Source organism: Archocentrus centrarchus, unplaced genomic scaffold, assembly GCF_007364275.1.
Source record: "Archocentrus centrarchus isolate MPI-CPG fArcCen1 unplaced genomic scaffold, fArcCen1 scaffold_27_ctg1, whole genome shotgun sequence".
NCBI lineage: Eukaryota > Metazoa > Chordata > Actinopteri > Cichliformes > Cichlidae > Archocentrus > Archocentrus centrarchus.
Genome location: NW_022060257.1, coordinates 295,185 through 318,043, shown reverse-complemented (window position 1 = coordinate 318,043; position 22,859 = coordinate 295,185). Strand labels below are relative to the sequence as shown.

At 41.0% G+C, this 22,859-nt stretch overlaps 1 protein-coding gene across 1 annotated transcript; it reads right to left on the bottom strand.

Annotated features, from left to right (window-relative positions):
- ccn1l2 (cellular communication network factor 1, like 2) lies at positions 1-8,770 on the bottom strand. Its single transcript, XM_030723823.1, has 5 exons — positions 8,487-8,770; positions 8,126-8,339; positions 1,607-1,975; positions 1,215-1,417; positions 1-1,126 (listed from the first exon to the last, which is right to left on the bottom strand). Exons 1-5 carry the CDS (start codon positions 8,553-8,555, stop codon positions 830-832), a joined length of 1,152 nt encoding a protein of 383 aa, XP_030579683.1. The 5' UTR covers positions 8,556-8,770; the 3' UTR covers positions 1-829.
- Between the last annotated feature and the right edge of the window lie 14,089 nt (positions 8,771-22,859).

The following is a 22,859-nucleotide window of genomic DNA, read 5'->3' as shown; positions in this document are numbered from 1 at the left end:
ACAGATTGCACAGTTTTTATTTGACCTAAAGAAGCTTACAAACACAAACTTCTAATGAACATAAATGACACATGTTAAATATATAGTATCTTTAGAATCCCTCCAAATAAAACATGTATTGTATGTACACTGTGATAGACACATGAGAAATAGTATCACACCTCGAAAAATGAGGTGATCCTCGAGTATTCCCACTCCACAGCTAAGAGTGAAATCAGTATAGACTATATGATTTTAATCTATATATCATAGTAGCATAATGAGTACATTCTGTAAACTCTTCCTTTTGAAAATTTCTCATTGTTCAAACAGACACATGGTAATCCATTTCACCATAAATGTGTTTACAGGAAACAGATGAACTGTTAATCATGCAAAGCACAATCCATGTGAACATACAATCGATGTAGTTCCTAATGACTACATCTTGTTATCTAATTGTTCCCAACATGTCAAAATGCCTTGGAGATAAAGATGCATGTCTTTGGTTCCCATCATTTCTTATTATTTTTCCTGTTTCTGGTCTAAAAAGCCTTCTGTTTAACAAAGTGTCATGTCACTCGCTGTGGAGAGGACACAAAGTTAAAATAAATTAAAATTTCAGTTAAAGCTCTTGGCCTACAATGTGACACAGCAGACACACTGCAGTGTGTTGTCCTCAGCGCTGCCCAGGACACTAAAGAGGTAACATCTCCAGTGTGGACAAACTGACATCATCATGGCAGGAAGCTTAAAGTGCAAGCGAGTGGATTGCTTTCCTACCCAGCAGACAGACAGGGAGTCAGTGAGTTTTGCGAGGGGGACGAAGCAGTCCACTGATAAGTCAGCCTCAGTCCCTGAAAGTGTGGATGTCATTGTAGAGGCTGACTAAAGAGCTGGAATGATCAGTGTCTTTACCACAGCTTGTACTGCAGCTGCAGCGCTGGATCCACATTACATTGTAGAAGGTGTCACCACTGGGGCAGTGGAAGTGGAGCTGCACGGTGCGGGAGACGGATGGGGCACAGCAGCGGCCATCAGTGCAAGCCCCACAGGTACGAGGACGATATCGTCGAGCTGTAAAGCATCCACTAAAGGTGATGCTGATTGGTTTGTGTGGGCGGAAGGTTCGCTGACATTTCTTCTCCTTCAGGATGACAGAGAGAGCCACAGTTAAATAACAAACCCTGCATGCTCCTACCAGTATTTTATGTTAATATTTGGATATATCCTACCTTGTTATTTTTAGGTAGCTGCAGCTCACAGTGCTGGATCTGGCACAATCTAGTTTCTCTGACCAGCTGACATTCTGGGTTGTTATTGGTTACACGACTTGAAATGCCCATCCCACATGTGGTGGAGCACTGGGTCCACTCAGTGGTTTGTGGTAAACAGCGGGACTCTTGTAGCACCTCAGACAGGGGGAAGGATTCCATCTCTGTGTGAGAGCACAATGAACCAGTGAAATCATGGATACCAGCAGACAATTAGGCACCTTGTGAGGGACTTCTTTGAGTTCTGGAGGGTTTTGTGAACATTTTACCACCCATAATTTCATCAAATTATTTGAGTAAATTTTTTTTTCTCCACTAGGGATGGACTATTCTCCAATTTATCCTATTTTCACCTTTATTTCGGAATGTGTCTCCTCCACTGGTAGCTGGGAGGTGATTTTGCAGCTGGGCTGGCAGCAAAGGACTGATGTGGTTTGAATGGGGCCATCTCTCTGACAGGGAGGTGTGTGTTGGATTGCCCGGCTCCTCACTGATGCTGTTGACATTGTCGCACACCCATTCCTCACAGCAGCTACCTTCAGCCTGCACCAACCGGGAATGTGAGCATCGCCACTGCGGCAGGGGCACTTGGTAGGGACAGAGGGGCATGCAGCCCACCACACCATTCATGCAGGTGCAGTGGTGCTGGCAGTTGGGCTGGAAGTCTTCACCGTGCTGGTACACTTGCCCATTGAATGCACAGGGCAAGCCATAGGCCTCAGCTGTCAACACACACACACCAAACAGGAAACTGAAGGATACAGCAAAAAAAAAATTATATAAAGAAACCATGGGCTACTTTTTGTTTTTTGTTTTTTTTTTTACTTTTCTCTTAGTGTGTTGGCTCTCTCACAGAAAACACTGCTGATGAACTACATTTTTAACTTTTCTATGCTTCTCTTTTGTTGCTTATCTATATTACTATGTAAACACATTCTTATACCGTGAATTGAGGACATACTTTCAAACGAAGAATGAGCAGCTTCTTCAAATAAATCTAGATGCAGTTATCTACCTTACACTCTACCATCTTTCCATACTAAAGCCACTTCTCTAGCCGCAATCCCTGTGGGTTGCTTTGTGTCATTTATAGTGGAAGCTGCCCCATCACAGGAAAACTGTTAGCATTAGCTTGTTGGCAGCATTCATGCACACAACAGAATCTAAATTTTTATTGTTGAGGGACATCAGAAGGTGTAGAAACGTTTTCAGCCAATAATCAAGGAGTCAATGTGGGTTACTGTGCTTCCATGTTGCTTTTTATACTTGAGTGCAAGCCAATTTTTGTTATCATTCCCTGAATCTACATGTGCTAAAAATAAATGGTCAAGATCTGAGGGATTGCAGAAAAAACAAGAAGCCCTCAGAAAGCACAAACTTCTGCCAAGGTAGCTCACTGTTTGTGCAGCATTTACTTTTAAGGGAATAGTATTCTATTTTGTATGTATTCATTATGTTGTCTCTCTTCATATTAAATGTACTTTGAGAAGTTTGTAGTGCAGTAAAAATCAGACAGGGTCAGCATAACAGATGTTAACTTTACGCAAACTTTATGTAGGCGTACGTAATGTTTTGTAAATAACTGGACATGATATAAATACATATAAATATATGAAAATATATCAATATAATATTATACTACAGCATATTTCTATGCAGCACAAAGATATGAGATATGAGCACAAAGATATGAGACATTTTGAGGTCAACTGGAAAAAACAGCAGATGAAATATAAAAGTGAGATCATGTGACATGATATTTGGCTGCAAAATATTATGTGATATTTAGAATCCCCATATACCAGTATAAATTCTTAAATGTTGGCAATGCAAACAAAGGCCGTATATTTTAAATGTAGTAGTAATAGTTTTAAAAATAAAATCTATTTTATGAAAGTTTAACCTAATGAAAGTTTTGACCTTGAAGAAGATGTCAGAGTAATGTCCAAAGTAATGTGATATTAGGAATCATCTTATATCATTGCTTATTTATACACATACGATGGCAGTAAGAAACATAGTTTTAAATAGCTCTGCATAGCATTATTATCACATTGACCTTCAGATCAATTTATTGACCTTGAAGGAGACATCATAGGTCAAATGTGACATGATATTTGGTAACGCTTTATAATACAGCTTGCGATTGAGGCCATAAGTACCCTATATTTACGTCTAAGCACATGTAATTACAGGATTGTATCCTTTAAATACATTTATGTTCTGTGTAATTTATGGGGGAATAAGGCTGTAAGTGCACATGGTTTTACGTGTAATTACAGGGACTAAGGCATAACTACCCTGTAACAGGGAACTTAAGGCCTTAGTTCTCGGAAATTATGCAGAACTTAAATTTACTTACAGTGGATATCCCTGTAATAACAAGGTACTCATGACCTTAGTTGCAGGCCATATTATATTTTAATATTTATAGAATACTTTATATATGCTGACAATACATGCCACCGTGGTAAGAACTATAGTTTCTAAGTTGTAAGGCTTTTTCAATTTTGGACCAGTGAATCATTAAGTTGACCTTGAAGACCTTGGTGGATGTAAACCAAATTTTAATGGATTGTTAACATGACCCCACCCTACACACCTCCTTGGCAGAGGTAACTATGGCTATACTCATAGAATTATAGTGCTCGCTCAACCTTCATTTGCCCCCCCCCAAACACACACAAACACACACACACACACACTCAGGCCAACTCAAGCACTAAAACAAAACTTTTCTGACAGAAGGTCAAAAGAGGTGCTGAAAGAATTTACAGCAAAAGAAAAATGGTTTAACATTTAAACATGTGAAACTATTGCAGTAAATCTAACATCACTAAACTGTAAATGAACCTAAAAGGGCTCTTCAACTAATACATCATAATTCAATTCAATTCAATTTTATTTATATAGCGCCAAATCACAACAAACTGTCGCCTCAAGGCGCTTTGTATTGTGGGTAAAGACCCTACAATAATACAGAGAAAACCCAACAGTCAAAACGACCCCCTATGAGCAAGCACTTGGCGACAGTGGAAAGGAAAATCTCCCTTTTAACAGGAAGAAACCTCCAGCAGAACCAGGCTCAGGGAGGGGCAGTCATCTGCCGCGACCGGTTGGGCTGAGGGGAGAGAAAGACATGCTGTGGAAGAGAGCCAGAGATTAATATCAATTAATGATTAAATGCAGAGTGGAGTATAAACAAAGTAAATAAGGTGAATGAGAAACAGTGCATTATGTGAACCCCCCAGCAGACTAGGCCTATAGCAGCATAACTCAGGGATGGTTCAGGGTCACCTGATCCAGCCCTAATTATAAGCTTTATCATAAAGGAAAGTTTTAAGCCTAATCTTAAAAATAGAGAGGGTGTCTGTCTCCCGAATCCAAGCTGGAAGCTGGTTCCACAGAAGAGGCACCTGAAAGCTGAAGGCTCTGCCTCCCATTCTACTCTTAAGTATCCTAGGAACCACAAGTAAGCCAGCAGTCTGAGAGCGAAGTGCTCTGTTGGGGTGATATGGTACTATGAGGTCTTTGAGATAAGATGGTGCCTGATTATTCAAGACCTTGTATGTGAGGAGAAGAATTTTAAATTCTATTCTAGATTTAACAGGGAGCCAATGAAGAGAAGCCAATATGGGAGAAATATGCTCTCTCTTTCTAGTCCCTGTCAGTACTCTAGCTGCAGCATTTTGGATCAGCTGAAGGCTTTTCAGAAAGCTTTTAGGACAGCCTGATAATAATGAATTACAATAATCCAGCCTAGAAGTAATAAATGCATGAATGAGCTTTTCAGCATCACTCTGAGAAAGGATGTTTCTAATTTTAGAAATATTGCGCAAATGCAAAAAAGCGGTCCTACATATTTGTTTAATATGTGCATTGAAGGACATATCCTGGTCAAAAATGACTCCAAGATTTCTCACAGTGTTACTGGAGGCCAAAGTAATGCCATCCAGAGTAAGTATCTGGTTAGACACCATGTTTCTAAGATTTGTGGGGCCGAGAATAAGAATTTCAGTTTTATCTGAATTTAGAAGCAGGAAATTAGAGGTCATCCAGGCCTTAATATCTTTAAGACATTCCTGCAGTTTAACTAATTGATGTGTGTCATCTGGCTTCATTGATAGGTAAAGCTGAGTATCATCTGCATAACAATGAAAATTGATGCAGTGCTTTCTAATAATACTGCCTAAGGGAAGCATGTATAATGTAAATAAAATTGGTCCTAGCACAGAACCCTGTGGAACTCCATAATTAACCTTACTGTCTGAAGAAGACTCCCCATTTACATGAACAAATTGGAGTCTATGAGATAAATATGATTCAAACCACTGCAGTGCAGTACCTTTAATACCTATAGCAAGCTCTAATCTCTGTAATAAAATGTTATGGTCAACAGTATCAAAAGCTGCACTGAGGTCCAACAGGACAAGAACAGAGATGAGTCCACTGTCAGAGGCTCTAAGAAGATCATTTGTAACCTTCACTAATGCTGTTTCTGTACTGTGATTAATTCTGAAACCTGACTGAAACTCTTCAAATAAACCGTTCCTCTGCAGATGATCAGTTAGCTGTTTTACAACTACTCTTTCAAGAATCTTTGAGAGATAAGGAAGGTTGGAGATTGGCCTATAATTAGCTAAGACAGCTGGGTCAAGTGATGGCTTTTTAAGCAGAGGTTTAATTACAGCCACCTTGAAGGTCTGTGGTACATAGCCAACTAATAAAGACTGATTGATCATTTTTAAGATTGAAGCATCAATAATTGGAAAGACGTCTTTGAACAGTCTAGTAGGAATGGGATCTAATAAACATGTTGCTGGTTTGGAGGAAGTAACTATTGAAGTTAACTCTGAAAGATCAACTGGAGCAAAAGAGTCTAAACAAATACCAGCAGTGCTGAAAGCAGCCGAACATGAAGAATAATCTTTCAGATGGTTATGAATAATTTTTTCTCGAATGTCTAAAATTTTATTTGTAAAGAAATCCATGAAGTCACTACTAGTTAACGTGAAAGGAATACTCGGCTCTACAGAGCTCTGACTCTTTGTCAGCCTGGCTACAGTGCTGAAAAGAAACCTGGGGTTGTTCTTATTTTCTTCAATTAATGATGAATAGTAAGATGTCCTAGCTTTACGGAGGGCTTTTTTATAGAGCAACAAACTCTTTTTCCAGGCTAAATGAGCATCTTCTAATTTAGTGAGACGCCATTCCCTCTCCAGCTTTCGGGTTATCTGCTTTAAGCTGTGCGTTTGTGAATTATACCACGGAGTCAGGCACTTCTGATTTGAAGCTTTCCTTTTCAGAGGAGCCACAGTATCCAAAGTTATACGCAGTGAGGATGTAAAACTATTGACGAGATAATCGACCTCACTGGGAGCAGAGTTTAGGTAGCTGCTCTGCACTGTGTTGGCACATGGCACTGAAGAGCACAACAATGAAGGAATTAGATCCTTAAACTTAGTTACAGCACTTTCAGAAAGACTTCTACTGTAATTAAACTTATTCCCCACTGCTGTGTAATCCATTAAAGTAAATGTAAATGTTACTAAGAAATGATCAGACAGGAGGGGGCTTTCAGGGAATACTGTTAAGTCTTCAGTTTCTATGCCATATGTTAGGACAAGATCCAGAGTATGATTAAAGTGGTGGGTGGGCTCCTTTACATTTTGAGAGAAGCCAATTGAATCTAACAATAGATTAAATGCAGTGTTGAGGCTGTCATTCTCAGCATCTACATGGATGTTAAAATCACCCACTATAATTATTTTATCTGAACTGAGCAATAAATCAGATAAAAAGTCTGAGAAATCAGACAGAAACTCTGAGTAGGGACCAGGTGGACGATAGATAATAACAAATAAAACAGGTTTTTGATTTTCCCAATCATAACAAATAAGAGCACACTGAGAAAAGAAATGGATTTCCTAAAATGGAGACAATTTCATGTTTTTAAAACAGTTAACAGATGCTGCCTTGTATCTGTACCTCCCACAGTACAGATTCATAGCACCTTTTAATAGAAAAGAAATGCATCCAGTTTGTGTTCCTATTTTTTTCTTTTAAATCAGACTCTAAGGAGCTTCTCTAGATGCATTGAAACTCATTACATAACAGCATCCACATATTTCCCAGGAGTCAGAGACGTCCTTTAAAATGTAACTGTGTAGTGTCTGTGTACACTGGTTATTTGTCCTGTAATTTCAGCTGTGAGCATCTACCCTCTCTTAGGAAGTATGTGTCAGCCCTGTGGCTTGTCGATTTCTTTAATAAATCAACGTGCATTTGTCACTCCTCTTGATATAAGCTGTCAACAAAAGAATGTTTGTTGTCACTGAACCCTTGAGACTTGTATTTGTTATATCCAGCAACCTACAGTTTCAGTGAAATGTCTTTTTCACTAAAGTGTTATACAGAGGAAATTCAAATTTGCAACCAGAAATGTTAAATTCCACAATAAGTCTCTTAAAATATGCCAGTAATATTTAAATAAATAGCTGAGCAGGTCATATGTAAGTATTTTTCTAAGAGTGGGAAATAAAAAGAGAAAAACACTGTACCCTTGAGCAGTACTGTTTATCGTGTTGAGGGACTTTGAGAGCTTTAAGTAAATTATCAAGAATTTTGTAAGAAAAAATTGTCAGTAAAAGAATAATTTTGTTGTTTTTCTTTTTAATTATCTGGTGAGCACTTTAATTTATCTCTTGGGGCCTCACTGAGAACCACCGATTCTTGGTACATGAGCTGTGTATTTCATTTTAGTTTTTTTCTTTGCATGTACAATTTACCATCCACAGAACAACATAAAAATAATTCAGCCTTTTAAGGACTTCAAGGCAAAGCTGTGATTTTTCAGTAAACTGCTTGCTCACCTTGACATAGTCCTCTCTCTGGGTCTCCTCCAGCCCCCAGATGGCAGCGTAGCCCCTTGATATGATCGCAGGGTTCTGTGGCACTGCAGGCCTCATTCAACTGCCGAGCGCAGAGTTTGCAACAGCCACAATGGTCAGTTACCCAGCTGACGCCCGGCAGGCACAGCGGGGGCAAGGGATCACAGGAACATTCAGCTGGGCATTCACTCTCCGCCTAAAGAACAGGGTGAAAGGTGAGTTCAGACTGATTTTTTATTACAATTATTTTTAATTGCAATCAAAATATGTTATCTGAAATGAATAACTATATGGAAGTCCATAGATATAAAAACAGAAGGTATTTAAAGCCAAAGAAACTCACCATCACTGCTGCTCTGCCAAGTACAAACAGGGTGAAGAAGACCTGCTGTAAAGCAACAGGGCGAAGCATCCTGATCTCAGCAGTTAAATAGAAAAAAGTAAAACTTCCTCAAAGAACCAAAGAAATGTAGAAGTAAAAAGCTGTTCACCTCCAAAGCCCCCAGTGGAGAGAAGTCGTGTTTGGCAAGTCTAGAATGAAAAGTATCCACAGCTGAATTTGTGCACCCAAAGGTACCCGTTCTGCTCCTCTTTGCGCTCCTGCAGTGTATTGGTGTGAGCACAGCTCAGCTCTACTTCACTCAGAGGGTTCCCTCTGCACTTATAGACACACATGCCCCTGCCCCGTGACATCATCACCGTGCATCTCAGCAGTGTGTCCAGAGGGAGAGGAGGAGGTGTGAAACACAGATGTGTTAGTCAGTTAATGTAATAATGGATGAGTCAAGGTGTCATTAATAAAACATTGGTTGACACGGGCTACTAAATCCTGGTTAAACTGCTTGTACTTTTCAGAGTGTGTTTAAATCTTTTGTGTAATATGGATGAACTCACTTTAAAGGAAACAAGTCAGGATACCCTTGACACATGAGTGTAAATCCAATGGTTGGACAGGTGTAATGGAAAACCTGTGCAGGGAATCCCACTGCATGAAACAGGATGATTAACTGTGAGATTGGAGAAAGCCCCTGTAAACAACTCTCCTCTGCACTGCAGGACACTGTGCTCAGGACATCCTGTGTTCCCTCCATCTCTTTCCTAATGGGCAGCATTCCAGGAAACACAGGCTTAGCCTCATGTTCCCATGATTGGCAGGAAAAACTCTGCATTCCCATTGTCATCATACTGGCACGTAAGAGTGTTTTGCTGGAGAGCAGGAAAGTCCTTGCATTAATTTGGCCCAAGCTGTCATGAAATATGGGAAATTTAATTTGGCACTTTTGATAAGGCTGCTGAAGGTCTCCCCCCTGTTCTTTATAAACAGAATGGGTACAGTCACACACACACACACGCACACACACGCACACACACACACACACACACAAAACCACTCAAAAGTTTGGACACACTTTCTCATTCAAAGTTTTTTTTTTTCCTACACTGTAAATTGATACTGAAGTCATCCAGACTATGAAGGAACACATAAGGATTCATGTAATAACCTTAAAAAGTGTTAAACAAACCAAAATATGTTTTAGATTTTAGATTCTTTAAAGTAGGCACCTTTGATTACAGCTTTTGCACATTCTCTCACTAGGCTTCATGAGGTCATCACCTGAAATGGTTTTCCAACAGTCTTGAAGGAGTTCCCAGAGGTCCTGAGGGCTTGTTGGCTGCTTTGCCTTCACTCTGCGGTCCAACTCATCCCAAACCATCACAGTGTGGTTTAGATCAGGTGATTATGAAGGTTAGGTCATCTGAAGCAACACTCCATCACCCTCTTTCTTGGTTAGACATGAGGTGTGTTTGGGGTCATTGTCCTGTTGAAAAACAAATGATGGTCCCACTGAGCACAAACCAGATAGGATTGCATGTTGCTGCAGAATGCTGTAGTAGCCATGCTGGTTAAGTGTGCCTTGGATTTTTGAATAAATCGCCAACAGTGTCACCAGCAAAGCACCCCCATACCATCACACTGCTTCCTCCATACTTTTCGGTGGGAACTACACATGAGCCATCTGCTCACCTTTTCTGTATCTTACAAAGACATGGCACTTGGAAACAAATATCTCTTTGGACTCATCAGACCAAAAGACAGATTTCCACTAGTCTAATTTCCATTCCTTGTGTTCCTTGGCCCAATTCTCTTCCTCTCGTCATTCTTCCTTAGAAGTGGTTTCTTTACAGCAATTTGACCATAAAGTCCAGATTCATAACAAATAAGAGCACATCGGCAGTGTGTCCAGAGGGAGATGTTGATGTTGAGATGTGTGAGTTGCTTGAACTCTGAAGCATTTAATGTGGGCTCTTATCTGGGGTCCTGTTAACCTGCGGTCTACGCACTGTTGCCTCAGAGCAACAAAGCTCCTTGTTCAAAGCTTCCAACCAGCTGGAGTCTTTCTGTGTGGAGTTTGCAGGTTTTCCTGTGCCTGCACGAACTCTTTCTTGGTCGTTTTTTCAATTAAATGTCAATTCCATTAGAGAGATAATACATTAATTAAAATATCAGATGGTGTAGAGGGATGACATCAGCAGTACTAAGGTGCAAGAAGATCCTGTAATCTACTTGTAATATTCGGCATGTAGAATGAAAGCTGCACAAAATAATCCATGAAATATCCACAAAGACTTCTTTCATGCCAGCAGTGGACTATTTTCACTTCTGCTCTCAGGAAGTAGACCCAGTTGTCTCAGGACCAACTTTGACCCTGGTGCCAGACACCTGAACTCTGACCCTTTAAAAAACCACTCTGACAGATGGATAACACTCCACATTCCTATGAAATTTATATCATTTTTGGATAATGGTTTACTTACTTACTTTTTATTCTGGTAGATGTTTTGGTCATTTCAGTAAAGGCCTTTCCACACTCTAAGGCGTTAAAGACATCACATTCAAACCTGATTTGAAGATGAAACAAGACTCATCTCAGCCACCCTAAAAACCTCAAACCTGTGTATGCTGCAGAGAGCAAACCTGTGGCCTTCAGGCTCTATGCTGATTACACTATACATAGCTCAATTCCTGAGGTGCTGAAACTTCAGACTGAAGTGGCTGTCTTAAAGTGTGCAACATCAAACCAAATACAGTGCACTGACTTACACAAGCAACCACCCAAGCAACCTGGCCAGCTGGCCTGTAAAACCACTGGGACGCTGCGGAGTGATGGGACAGAGGACAGGAAAAAAGCACCTTGCTGGGCAGCAGCAGGGAAATGGGCAGTAGTCTGGATTCTTGGCATTCCTGGCCCACAAAGGCAGGATGTGTGCACTGGTCATGATGCATTGGACACTGATGAAGGAGCAGGAGGAGGAGGAGTTGGGGGTGGAGGGTTTGCCAGTTTGGCAGCCTCCTGCCCTGGCTGTGTGCCAACCATTGTTTGTCAGCCAAGCAAACGTTTCCAGACTACATGGAGGTTGGGAGTCATCAGTGATTTTAGCATGCTGTTGACCCTGTTTGTTTTCTCAGTTCAATATCTGACACCAACCACCAGTCTAAACTTCATAGAATCTCCTCCAACAGGTCAATTTCCCTGCATAATTCTAACAAGGCAGCCCAAAATGAATCCAGTCTCTAATGTTTCCTTTAAACAGCTGCCATTTTCTAACCAAAATGTGGCAACCAAAATCCATCCAGCCAGTTTCTTCTGCTTAACCCTTTCAGGATCGTGGGGGGTGCTGGAGCCTATCCCAGGTATCATAGGGTGAGAGGCAGTGTACACCCTGTACAGGTCGCCAGCCTGTCGCAGGGCTAACGCAGAAAGACAGCCAACCATTCACACTCATATTCATATCTATGGGTAATTTAGAATCACCAATTAACCTAACCCCACTTAGTTAGTGGGGCAACCAAACTAAGTTTAGAAAATCTCACAGAAAGAGTCAGGTCACAGTTTCGAAGAAAACAGGATGTATGTGTAAGATACGAGGAGAGGCGCTGTTACTTCTCTGTAAACCACAGAGAAGGACACAACAGGAACCCAGCAGAACCCACAGAAATGAATGGATTTAGTGTTTCTATTGGTTTTAAATAAAAACTCATGAAGGAAAATGTATGCATTTGTATAAATTAAAAGAAGCTAATAGAGGGACTGGTTTATATAAAAAATAGCACTATAGTGTCTGTGCTGGATGTGCCAACTTAAACATAAATAAACACATTTTTGGCTGGTTGTGCATCAGAAATTTCTTCTACTTTGTGAAGAAGCTAATGCTTTAATGACATCATTGTCATGATAGGAAGATCATTCAAAGATCTTTGGAATTTGCTGCCCATTATGACACCGATGTTGACATGAATAGTTTATTGTTACTCTCTCTCTTGTAATAGAGAGATATTTTATATATCACTTTATATCAAAGTGATATTTTGGGATGATTTTATTTGAGGGTTAATTTATGAAAGACCAAAAGCTGCTCTCTCTCTCTCTGTGTGTGTGTGTGTGCATTGTTGTTCTCAACCACCTTTGGTGGTATCTCCCATCGGGACATGAAGACTTCTAGTCCCTATGCATCACAGGTTTCTCTGTACTCTATCCCAGCCACTTGGATGTGCCTCTCAGTGTAAGCTGTCCCAGCTTGCATCTTATATCCTGCTACTATGTATTGGATAGTCTCCAGGGTACCTCTGTATAGTCTGCACTATCTTTCTTGATGTATTTGTGGATGCTCCATGCTTCATCCTGGTTTGTGGCTCTGATACTAATCGTCATGATGGCCACAATATTAATATTTTTATTTTTATTTTTATTTTAGAGAGTTTGATTTTCTTTTGCATGGCACTGAACAGGAGTGGCCCTCCAATCTCATTGTACATCCTGTATAATGACAATAAAGGCATTCTATTCTATTATTCACAACTGTTTGTGATTAGTGAATACTTCAGGCAGCAGAAAACTGAGAAAGAAAAGGAGCATAACATTATGAACACCTGCTTCATATTGTGTTGGTCCTCCTTTTGCTGCCAAAACAGCCTTGAGCTGTCAAGGCATGGACTCCTGAGGATGTGCTGTTGCATCTAGTACCAAAATGTTAGCAACAGATCCTTTAAGTCCTGTAAATTGTGAGGTGTGTCCTCCGTGGACATTTTTTCAGTGTTTGATATAGTTATTGAAAATTTTTACATTACAAAAACACTTTATAAAGATATAAATGTACAAGAAATACCCATGAGAGAAAGAAAAAGAAAAAAAAACACCCCTTAATAATGAACAAACCCAGTCCTTGCTGTCATGAAGTACTATTCAAAGAGTGTAAAATAGTATATACTGATGAATAATACCAGATCAATCTGTAAAGCTAAATTAAAAAAAAAACCCTATTCCTGAACCTGTGTTGAGGGTTGATTAAAGAAAAGAAGGAAAGATTTCCAAGTCTGATAAAATTTATTTTCTGAGCCTCTCATTATACATCTGATTTTCTCCAGTTTTAAAGTAGCTAACACGTCCCTAATCCAGCATGTTACTGTGGGTGGGGCAGCGTCCCTCCACCCCAGAAGGATTAAACAGCGTGCCAACAAAGTTGAAAAGGCGATCACCCTGTGTCCCCCAACAGGTAATATCAAACCCTAAGGAACAACCCCAAAAAGCAACATAATTGGATTTAGGTTGAAATTAACAGCAAGAACAGCAGAAAGGGCTTCACAAACACCTCCCCAAAATTCTTGTATTTTAGGACAGACCCAGAACATGTGAATCAGAGTGGCTTCCTCAGATTTACATCTATCACAGGTTGGATCTACTGCTGGATAAATCTTAGCCAATTTAGATTTATGAAGGTGCATCCGGTGAACAACTTTAAATTGAATAAGGGAGTGTCTTGCACACATGGAAGAGGAGTGGATTCTCTTTAATACTTTAGCCCAAACTGTCTCACTGATTGTGATTTGCAAGTCTTGCTCCCAAGCTAATTTTACTGCAGGAGTGGGAGGAAAATGCCTAGGTACACCATGGACATTTTTGTCCAGCACAACATCGCCTCATTTGGATTGAGATCTGGGGGATTTGGAGGCCAAGTAAACACCTCAAACTCATTGCTGTGTTCCTCAAACCATTCATAAACCATTTTTGCTTTGCTGGGAGGGCGCATTATACTACTGTAGGAGGCCACTGCCATCAAGGAATACCATTTCCATGAAAGGTGGTATACGTTATCTTAGGTAGGTAGATGGTACGTGTCAAAGTAACATTCACATGGATGGCAGGACCCAAGGTTTCCCAGCAGAACATTGCACAAAGCATCTGCTTGCCTTCTTCCCATACTGCATCCTGGTAACAGGATGCAGTATGGTGTTCCCCAGGTGTTCCCCAGCCATCCACGTGATGTATAAAAAAAAATGTGATTCATCAGACTAGGCCACCTTCTTCTATTGCTCCATGGTCCAGTTCTGATATTCACATGCCCATTGTTGGTGCTTTTGGCAGTGGACAGGGATCAGCATGGGCACTCTGACAGGTCTGTGGCTATATGGCCCATTTGCAACAAACTGTGATGCACTGTGCATTTTGACACCTTTCTATCAGAACTAGCATTAACTTTTTTGGCACTTTGAGTTATAGTAGCTTATCTTGGATCAGACCACACAGACCAGCCTTCGCTCACCATGTGCATCATCAAGCCTTGGTCTCCATGACCCTGTCACTGGTTCACCACTGTTCCTTCCTTGGACTGCTGTTTGTAGACACTGACCACTGCAGACTGGGAAAACCCCACAAGAGCTGAAGTTTTGGAGATGCTCTGACCCTGTCATCTGACATTAAAGTGACATTAAAGTTTTGCAAGCCATTATGAAAATTGTTTATAGCCTAAAGTTACCATTTTATTTCTGGTGTTTATATTTGTGCCATCAATATAATCTTGGAGAATATGGTTTACATATTTGTCTAATGTGCTAAAGGTCCCCAGTTTGACTGGGAGGAGACACAAATTCTGCAGGGATTGTATCAGGAAGGGTGTGCAGGATACAGAAACAAAACACATTGGCCATTTGCTGAGAGAACCAAGAAGATGCTTCCTTTTGTGATGGCCTCCAAAAACAGTCATTGCTGCAGCAGTCCATATACAGCCTGTGGTTAAGATCTCAATCTTGCTGAAAAGTTGTAACTGTTTATTCAGCCCCCATAAATTGTAAAACAAGTTGGTATACAGTCAATTTCATGAACTGATATATGGTTTTATAGTGCCACAGTTCTTAAAAACTTCCCCAATGGACTATTAAAGATTATCATTCCAGGTAACTTTCTTAACTAGTTTTCACCTTTTGTCAAGTGTTGCAGTTTTAGCTCAAAGGATACATATAATTATGTGTGCAACATACTTCCATACAATGTACAGGATTTAGAAGCTGCTGAATCATGATTTAATAAAAGTTAAACATGTTCTCTTAATCTAACAATGTGTTAAAGATATAAAATGGACACTTAAGTAAAACCCATAACATGCTGTGTTCCAAAGCACTACTCTCACTTCCATTAACAAGGCTTTGATTGCCTGGACTTTCATTAGCAGGAAGCATCATTAGGAGTTCAACAAAATCTTAAACTGTTGGGATGAAGTCCTGCATGTGATGTCTGCAGGTGTGGCTGTCTTGCGCCATATAAAAAAGGCAGTCATGGTTTGAGCTGGCACCCACCAACAGGGCAGAGGGAAGCTGTGACCTGTACATTCCACTTCGGCATCGAATAGGAGTGATGACAGCAGGGAGCACAGAGCAGCAATAACCTGGTCATTGTATGTCTGGCATGAGCAGGTGTGCAGCAGCTCCTGATGTACACACCCCTTCCTCATAGTGCCTGGGGAATGCTGTAAGTGGATTTAACCAATTAGTTTTACTGCTGATGTGACTCAGCAGCTCACATCTGTGTGCTATATGTGTAGTCGCTGATTTACTTTAAGTCAGTAACCTAACCTTTTATTAAGATATATTGAAGGGTCAAAAAATGCCTCTCATATTAACAAAAAGTATGACCAGGACCATTGGTTGCAAACAAACCTATAAAGAATTGCTTTTAGGGCTGCGGTCAGGGTATCTGGTATCTTGCAACTGTTGTTGAGATTTGATGTTATACAACTAAAGCACCATATATATAACTGTTGTTAGCAGCCTTTCACAAAAAAGACAGAATTTGTTCTCATTTCTTTAGCAGTTTTAACAATTTTACACACATAAAATGGTATTTTTGGATCGAGGTGATTCCTAAAAGAGCCGTTAGCCGAAAATTTTGTATCTCAAAGCATGGTATGCTATGTCAAATTACAGTACATAGGAACTGTACTGAAAATCAGTGCCAACAGGTCTTATGGCGCGATGAAACCAAATATGACATTTTTGGTTCAATCCTTTAATTCAGGGGAGGTAAGGCAAAAGACACAAGATGGGAGAGAGCCAGAGTCTAACAATTACTAATATTGGTTTAAATCTCTTAATGCAATAGTGACATATAAATACACGGAGAGCTTCTGTAGGTCTTGACTTTTCCTAATGTTAATTCCAATAAAGTCATCTCCTAAATCAGTCAGATATCAAACTTTTGACTATGGTCGTATCATTTATTTTGATGTCTTGATCCGCCACACCTTAAAGGTCGGTCTGTGGAAATATTGTCTAACACTAAACTGGTCAGGCAGTATGGTGGCGCGGTAGTTAGCACTGCTGCCTCACAGTTAGCCTACCATCTGCAAGGCCTGGGTTTGATTCCACCTTGGCCTGGCTGCCTGCCTCTCTCTCTCTCTGTGGAGTTTGCATTTTCTCCCCATGTCTGTGTGGGTTTTCTCCGGGTACTCCGGTTTCCTCCCACAGTCCAAAGACATGCACTTACTGGAGTTAGGTTAATTGGCCACTTTAAATTGCCCATAGGTGTGAATGAGAGTGTGGATGTTGTCTGTCTCTCTGTGTTAGCCCTGCTATAGGCTGGCAACCTGTACAGGGTGTACCCTGCCTCTTGTCTTATGTCAGCTGGGATAGGCTCCAGCCCCCCTGCGACCCTGAACAAAATAAGCGGAAGTGAATGGATGGATGGACTAAATTGGTCTAAAAAGGTTGGGGACTACTGTCCATGACAGCATAGTGTGTTACTAACAGTCGTCTTTGAGACTGCGGTCTCAGCTCTCTTAAAGTCAGGTCCCCTCCATGTAGTTCTGGGCTGACTCCTGACCTTTCTCAGAATCATCCTTACCCCACGAGGTGAGATCTTGCATGGAGCCCCAGACCAAGGAAGATTGACAGTCATCTTGTGTTTCTTCCATTTTCTAATAACTGCACCAACAGTTGTTGCCTTCTCACCAAGTGTACTTACGATAAAAATTACAGACCTCTACATTAATTGTTGGTGGGAAAACTTGCAAAATCGGCAGTGTAACAAATACTTATTTTCCCCACTGTATGTAAACTTTGGACAACAACTGTATGCAAGGCTGGACACTTAGGAAAGAAGCAAAAAGGGATTTTTATTGACTGGCTAGGCAGAGAGATTGAGCTGGAAATTATGTGTACAAGTTTAGGGTGATTAAGGATAGAAATAGAAATGTAGTAATGAGTGAAGAGGGGGTATGCTAAGAAGTTGGAAGGAGCACTTTGAGAAGCTGATGAATACAGAAAATAAGAGAGAGAGGAGGGATAGAGGACAGTTGGTGAATCAGGAAGTGCAGATGATTAGGAAGGAGGAAGTGAGGACAACTCTGAAGAGGATGAAGAGTGGAAAGCCAAATGGTCCAGAGACATATCTTTAGTGGTGTGAAGGTTTCTAGGAGAGAGGACAGTGGACTTTTTAACCAGATTATTTAACACAATCTTGGAGAGTGAGAGGATGCCTGAGGAATGCAGAACTGTAATGATGCCAATTTTCAAGAACAAGGGTAATGTGCAGAGCTGTAGTAAATACAGAGGGATAAAGCTGATGAGCCTTGCAATGAATATGTTGGAGCTAGGCAGAGAAGAGAGGGGATGATCAGCAAGCAGCAGTATGGCTTCATTTTAAGAAAGCAGCTTTCAAGCATCAGTCTCCATCAGCTGCAGCAGCTCCCAAACTTCAGTCTTTACCAGCTGCAGCAACTTCGAAGCCACAGCTTTAGTCCCAGGCAGGTGCAGTAGCTTCCAAGCCACAGTCTTTGTCAGCTGCAGCAGCTCCCAAGCCTCAGTCTCAGTCAGCTGCAGTAGCTTCCATGGGCCACTGTCATCCTCACCATCACCAGACACACCCAAGCAATCCCCAGAGCAGCCCCAGCTGTCCAGGAAGACAGCTGTGCACCAGCCATATAAGAGCTAAGAGTCTTCACCAATGGTGCCAACAACCAGACCTCCATCTTCACCGCTGGGATCGCGGCCGTCCTCTAGACATCCTCTGTCTGTGCTGCTGGCCACGCAGCAGACAAGTGAACTGAGACAAGTGCATCGCCACCGCTGCTGGGATTGCAGTCGGTCCCGTCTTGTCTCACCACTGGGATTGCGGTCGGCCCCCTGTCTCATCTCGCCGCCGCCGCCAATGGGACCCCCCCCCCGCACCTCCATGGTGCTCCTTGGCCCTAAAGTCCATCCCCTTGACCTGGGAGGCCCCCTGAACTTTGTGGACTGTTTTTCTGGCCTGGTGCCATTGCTTTTTGTTTGGGCCTAGTGTTTTTGTTTTGGTCTGTTCTTTTGACCTTGACCCTACTGAACTGTTTCAGCCCTCTTTGTCCTCGTCTCCAGTATTTTGTGTTGGACTGCTTTTTCCAGCTTTGTGCTGCTGCTTTTGGTTCTGGCCCTGTATTTTTGTTTTGTTCTGTTCCTTGGCCTTGGTGGCCTCCTGGTCTGTGTCATTTCCCTGGCAGGCCCCCTGAACTGTTTTTGACCTCTGTTTGGGGTGGGGGTTTACTATCATGGTCCTGGGTCATTTTGACCAAGCATGTTTTGTTTATGCTTTGTTTTGTATTCTATTTATCTTTTCTGGGGGGGGGTTTGTTGTGGGGTTTGGTTATGTTTTGATTTATAGTTCCTTGTTTTCCCTGGTGTTCAGTGTCTAGTCCACGCCTTTGTTCCCTCATCTGACTTCCTGTTTTATCTTGATAGTCTTCTGGTTTTGCTTCCCCCTTGTCATTAGTGTTATGTGGTTCACCTGTGTTTCCAGCTGTTTCCACTCCCCTCATCAGCCCTCTTGTGTATTTAAGTCCTGTGCATCCTCTGCTTGTTGTTGTGTCCTCATCACTGATTTTCCCGCTGTGTGCTTCGCTGTCCAAGTCCGGTTTCAAGTGTGTGTTTTGAGTTTATGCTGGCTTATATAGGAATTACACTTAGTGCTGTTTACTACAGAAAATGAACTCATCGCTGGTCAGTGATAAATGGACTGCACATATAATCTGATGTTCAGAAGCTGCTGATGCATACACTGTGGATTCAAAGGAAAACAGAATCTATGAAGAAAATCAAAATAAGATTAAGCTTTAAAATTAGTTTTATTTGTAATTACAGTGTGTTTCATACTCACAAAAAGTGTTACACATGACAATTAATTAAAATAAAAATATCAAATAAATTAAATGTGAAAACTGTGATGAGTAGTTGCACTGACTGTTTTTATGAAATCCTTTCCTTTATACAATTTTCTCCACCATAAAAAAGGTGGTCCAGAGCATAAAACTCCCAGACAGAAAACTGGCTCCTACTCAGGGACTGGTTCCTGTTTTTCAAAGCAGACTGTATAAAAAAATGAGGCTATAAAATGGGTCTGTGTTATGGTCTGATACACCAGTGACCGAGGCTTATAATAATATTAATGATATAAGAAGAATTCTTATTGCTGTTGTTATCTTTTACCAAGTTTGTTAGATGTTCTGCAATAGCTTCCTAAGTTAGGTTTGTGTTTTAAAGATTAAGCTTACTAAAAAGGCAATGGAGTGTAGCCTGAAGTGATGGAAATAAAATCTTATCAAAGATTAGTGCTTAATCAAAAATAATCACATACACAAATCTGATTATTTAAACAGCAAGCCTTATATCAGATACCAACTCATTCATGTGAATTTAAATATTTTAACTTCTGTAAAAAAAAAAATTGACTCATGCTGTGCTGTCAAAACCACTTAGCTGGTCTCTCCTGATGCCACGACAACAAGAAATGGAGGACAAGCTTAATGATGATGTCTGAGGGCAGCTGTGATCTGCAATGATTCAACTTTGTTTTTATATAGACACAGGAAAAAAGCAGTTTAGAGGAGAGCAAGAGAAACTGCGGGACTTAATGGTAAATTCTCAAAATAGCTTTCAGTAATTAGATTTGTTATAATCCTCATTCTGTTGGCTGCAGGTTTCCAACATCACTGTAGTCACACAAGTAATGCTAGAAGAAACTTTGCTTCACATCTGGTGTGAACACACATTAGCATTTTGTAACAAACTCACTGATTTAAGTTTGTCAGCCCTTGGAGAGCCCTAAACACTTGGGACCTGGACCCCAGAAACCACTGCTCCACTGTGCCATCCCTACCACAGGTTTCAAACTGATAAAAAGGTGAGCACTGGGTAGAGTCATACTTCATAATGTCAAACAAAGATGGAAACAGCCAAAATACAGGTAAAGCACAGTGGAGACCAAGTAGCAGCATGAAAAGCTAAAAATGACAGAGACCAGAAGATCAAAAAATGCTGCCTTTCCCTACAGCGAATCTGAGGTTATTTGACCTGCATACTGCATATTTAGTACACTAGAATAAATAAACTGGTATTTCAAAGAGACTTTAGTGTGGGACCTGGCAGAGTCGCCAACTGACAGAGAGTGTCCTGTTAGTGGGCAGGGGAGAGGTGGTGCCACCACACAGCACTGCCTGTGATTCAGAGGGGAAAATGTTATCGCAGTAAAGCTGTAAACAGAAAACGTTCCAGGGCTCCTCTATGGGATCTGTGGCACTAACATAAAGTTCATTATGCTTGAAGCAGCTAAAAAAACCATATACATTAAATAGAAATCAAGTCAATTTTGATGAAATGACAGCACAGAAGGTATTGTACATGTGAAGAACAAGCAGGCCTGCCTATATTTGACATAGCTCAGACCACATTTTTTTCTTTTGCTGAACTACTAAGAGTACTTGTTTGCTCAGCAGCTACCAGTATGCACTTATACCCAACTACAAATATTCAGTGTTACTGGGAGCTAAAATTAGACAGAAGTGTTTATGCTGATATTCAACTGGACTGAGGACGTTTATTGAAAGGGCTCTTTGAAAGTCTTCAAGGTTTAGGGTGTGAAAATTCAGGACCAACCTGAACAGACAACATGCTTTAAAGTCACTTTTGAAATCTGGATTTTTGCAGCTTCAAAATACCATACATAAAGTCATGATGCCAAAGAAACACCTTTCTAAACAAAGCAAAGCTAGTATCTCTCTAGTGACAAAGACAACGTGTAGCAATCATAAATCATATCATAAATTACTTTTAGTCTTTTCTTTCTGCCATCTAAAAATAATGTCAGTGTTTAGTTTTTAGTGCTTACTGTTCAGTTTAGCTTCTGTTAGTCTAGAGTGGATTTGCCCAATTCAGTTTTTAGTTTTAGTTTTTTGCATAATATGGGGGAATATTTGTTAGATCCATTTATGGGCTGAACATTGAGTTCCATTGCCAGGGCATTAGCAGACCGTGGGGATAGCCCCTCTACCTGCAGAGAGCATCTACTGCCAGATGGAGGCAGTGTCCAAAGCATGCTGTACAACTGGTCTGTTGGCTACTCTTGCTTCTGCTATTGTTCGTCCTTAAACCAGCAGTGGAGAACAGCGAAGTTATAACATACAAAGAGCTAAAGTGAAGCTGAGTGTTAAAAACAATAAAAAGTATCCAATGCAGCCACTGTCTGTGGTTTTCAAACTGTTATTTTTTACCTTTTTTGAGTTATTTCACATTTCTCCTGTTTCCAGTGAAGTCCACTGTTGCCCCCTTCCCTGTTCTAGCCCATTTGTCAACCAATCAATATTCAATTGACATACAGTCAAACCATGCGATGTTGGGGTTTTGAAGGACTGCATAGGAGCATGCTGGGTTGAAACCACATCTCCACAGGCAAATAAATACAGTACCACAAAACAAGCATTAAGGCACCAGTGTGGTTGTGTTGTTCTCTCTGTGGTTAGCCCTACAACTGACTGGCGATCTGTCCGCAGTGTACTCTATCACCGTATGACAGCCCTGGAACCCTCAATTCTAAAAGCAAAAAAAAAAATCGATGCATGGATGGATAGATTTTGTGGGCAGTCTTTGTCCTCCAAGCTCAGGTCCTCTACTAGAGGCCTGGGAGCTTGAGGGTCCTGCGCAGTATCTTAGCTGTTCCTAGGTCTGCCCTCTTCTAGACAGAGATTTCAGATTTCGTTTCAGGAAGCCATTCTCCAGTTTTTGGGGTCATTGCCCCAAGTGTTCCGATTACCACGGGGATATCTGTAGATCTCGCGCTCTCTCTCTCGCTCTCTAGATATAGATCTCTCTCTCTCTCTCGCTCTCTCTCTCGCTCTCTAGATATAGATCTCTCTCTCTCTCTCTCTCTAGATATAGATCTCTCTCTCTCTCTCTCTTGCTCTCTAGATATAGATCTCTCTCTCTCTCTCTCTCTCTCGCTCTCTAGATATAGATCTCTCTCTCTCTCTCGCTCTCTCTCTCGCTCTCTAGATATAGATCTCTCTCTCTCTCTCTCTCTCTCGCTCTCTAGATATATATCTCTCTCTCTCGCTCTCTCTCTCGCTCTCTAGATATAGATCTCTC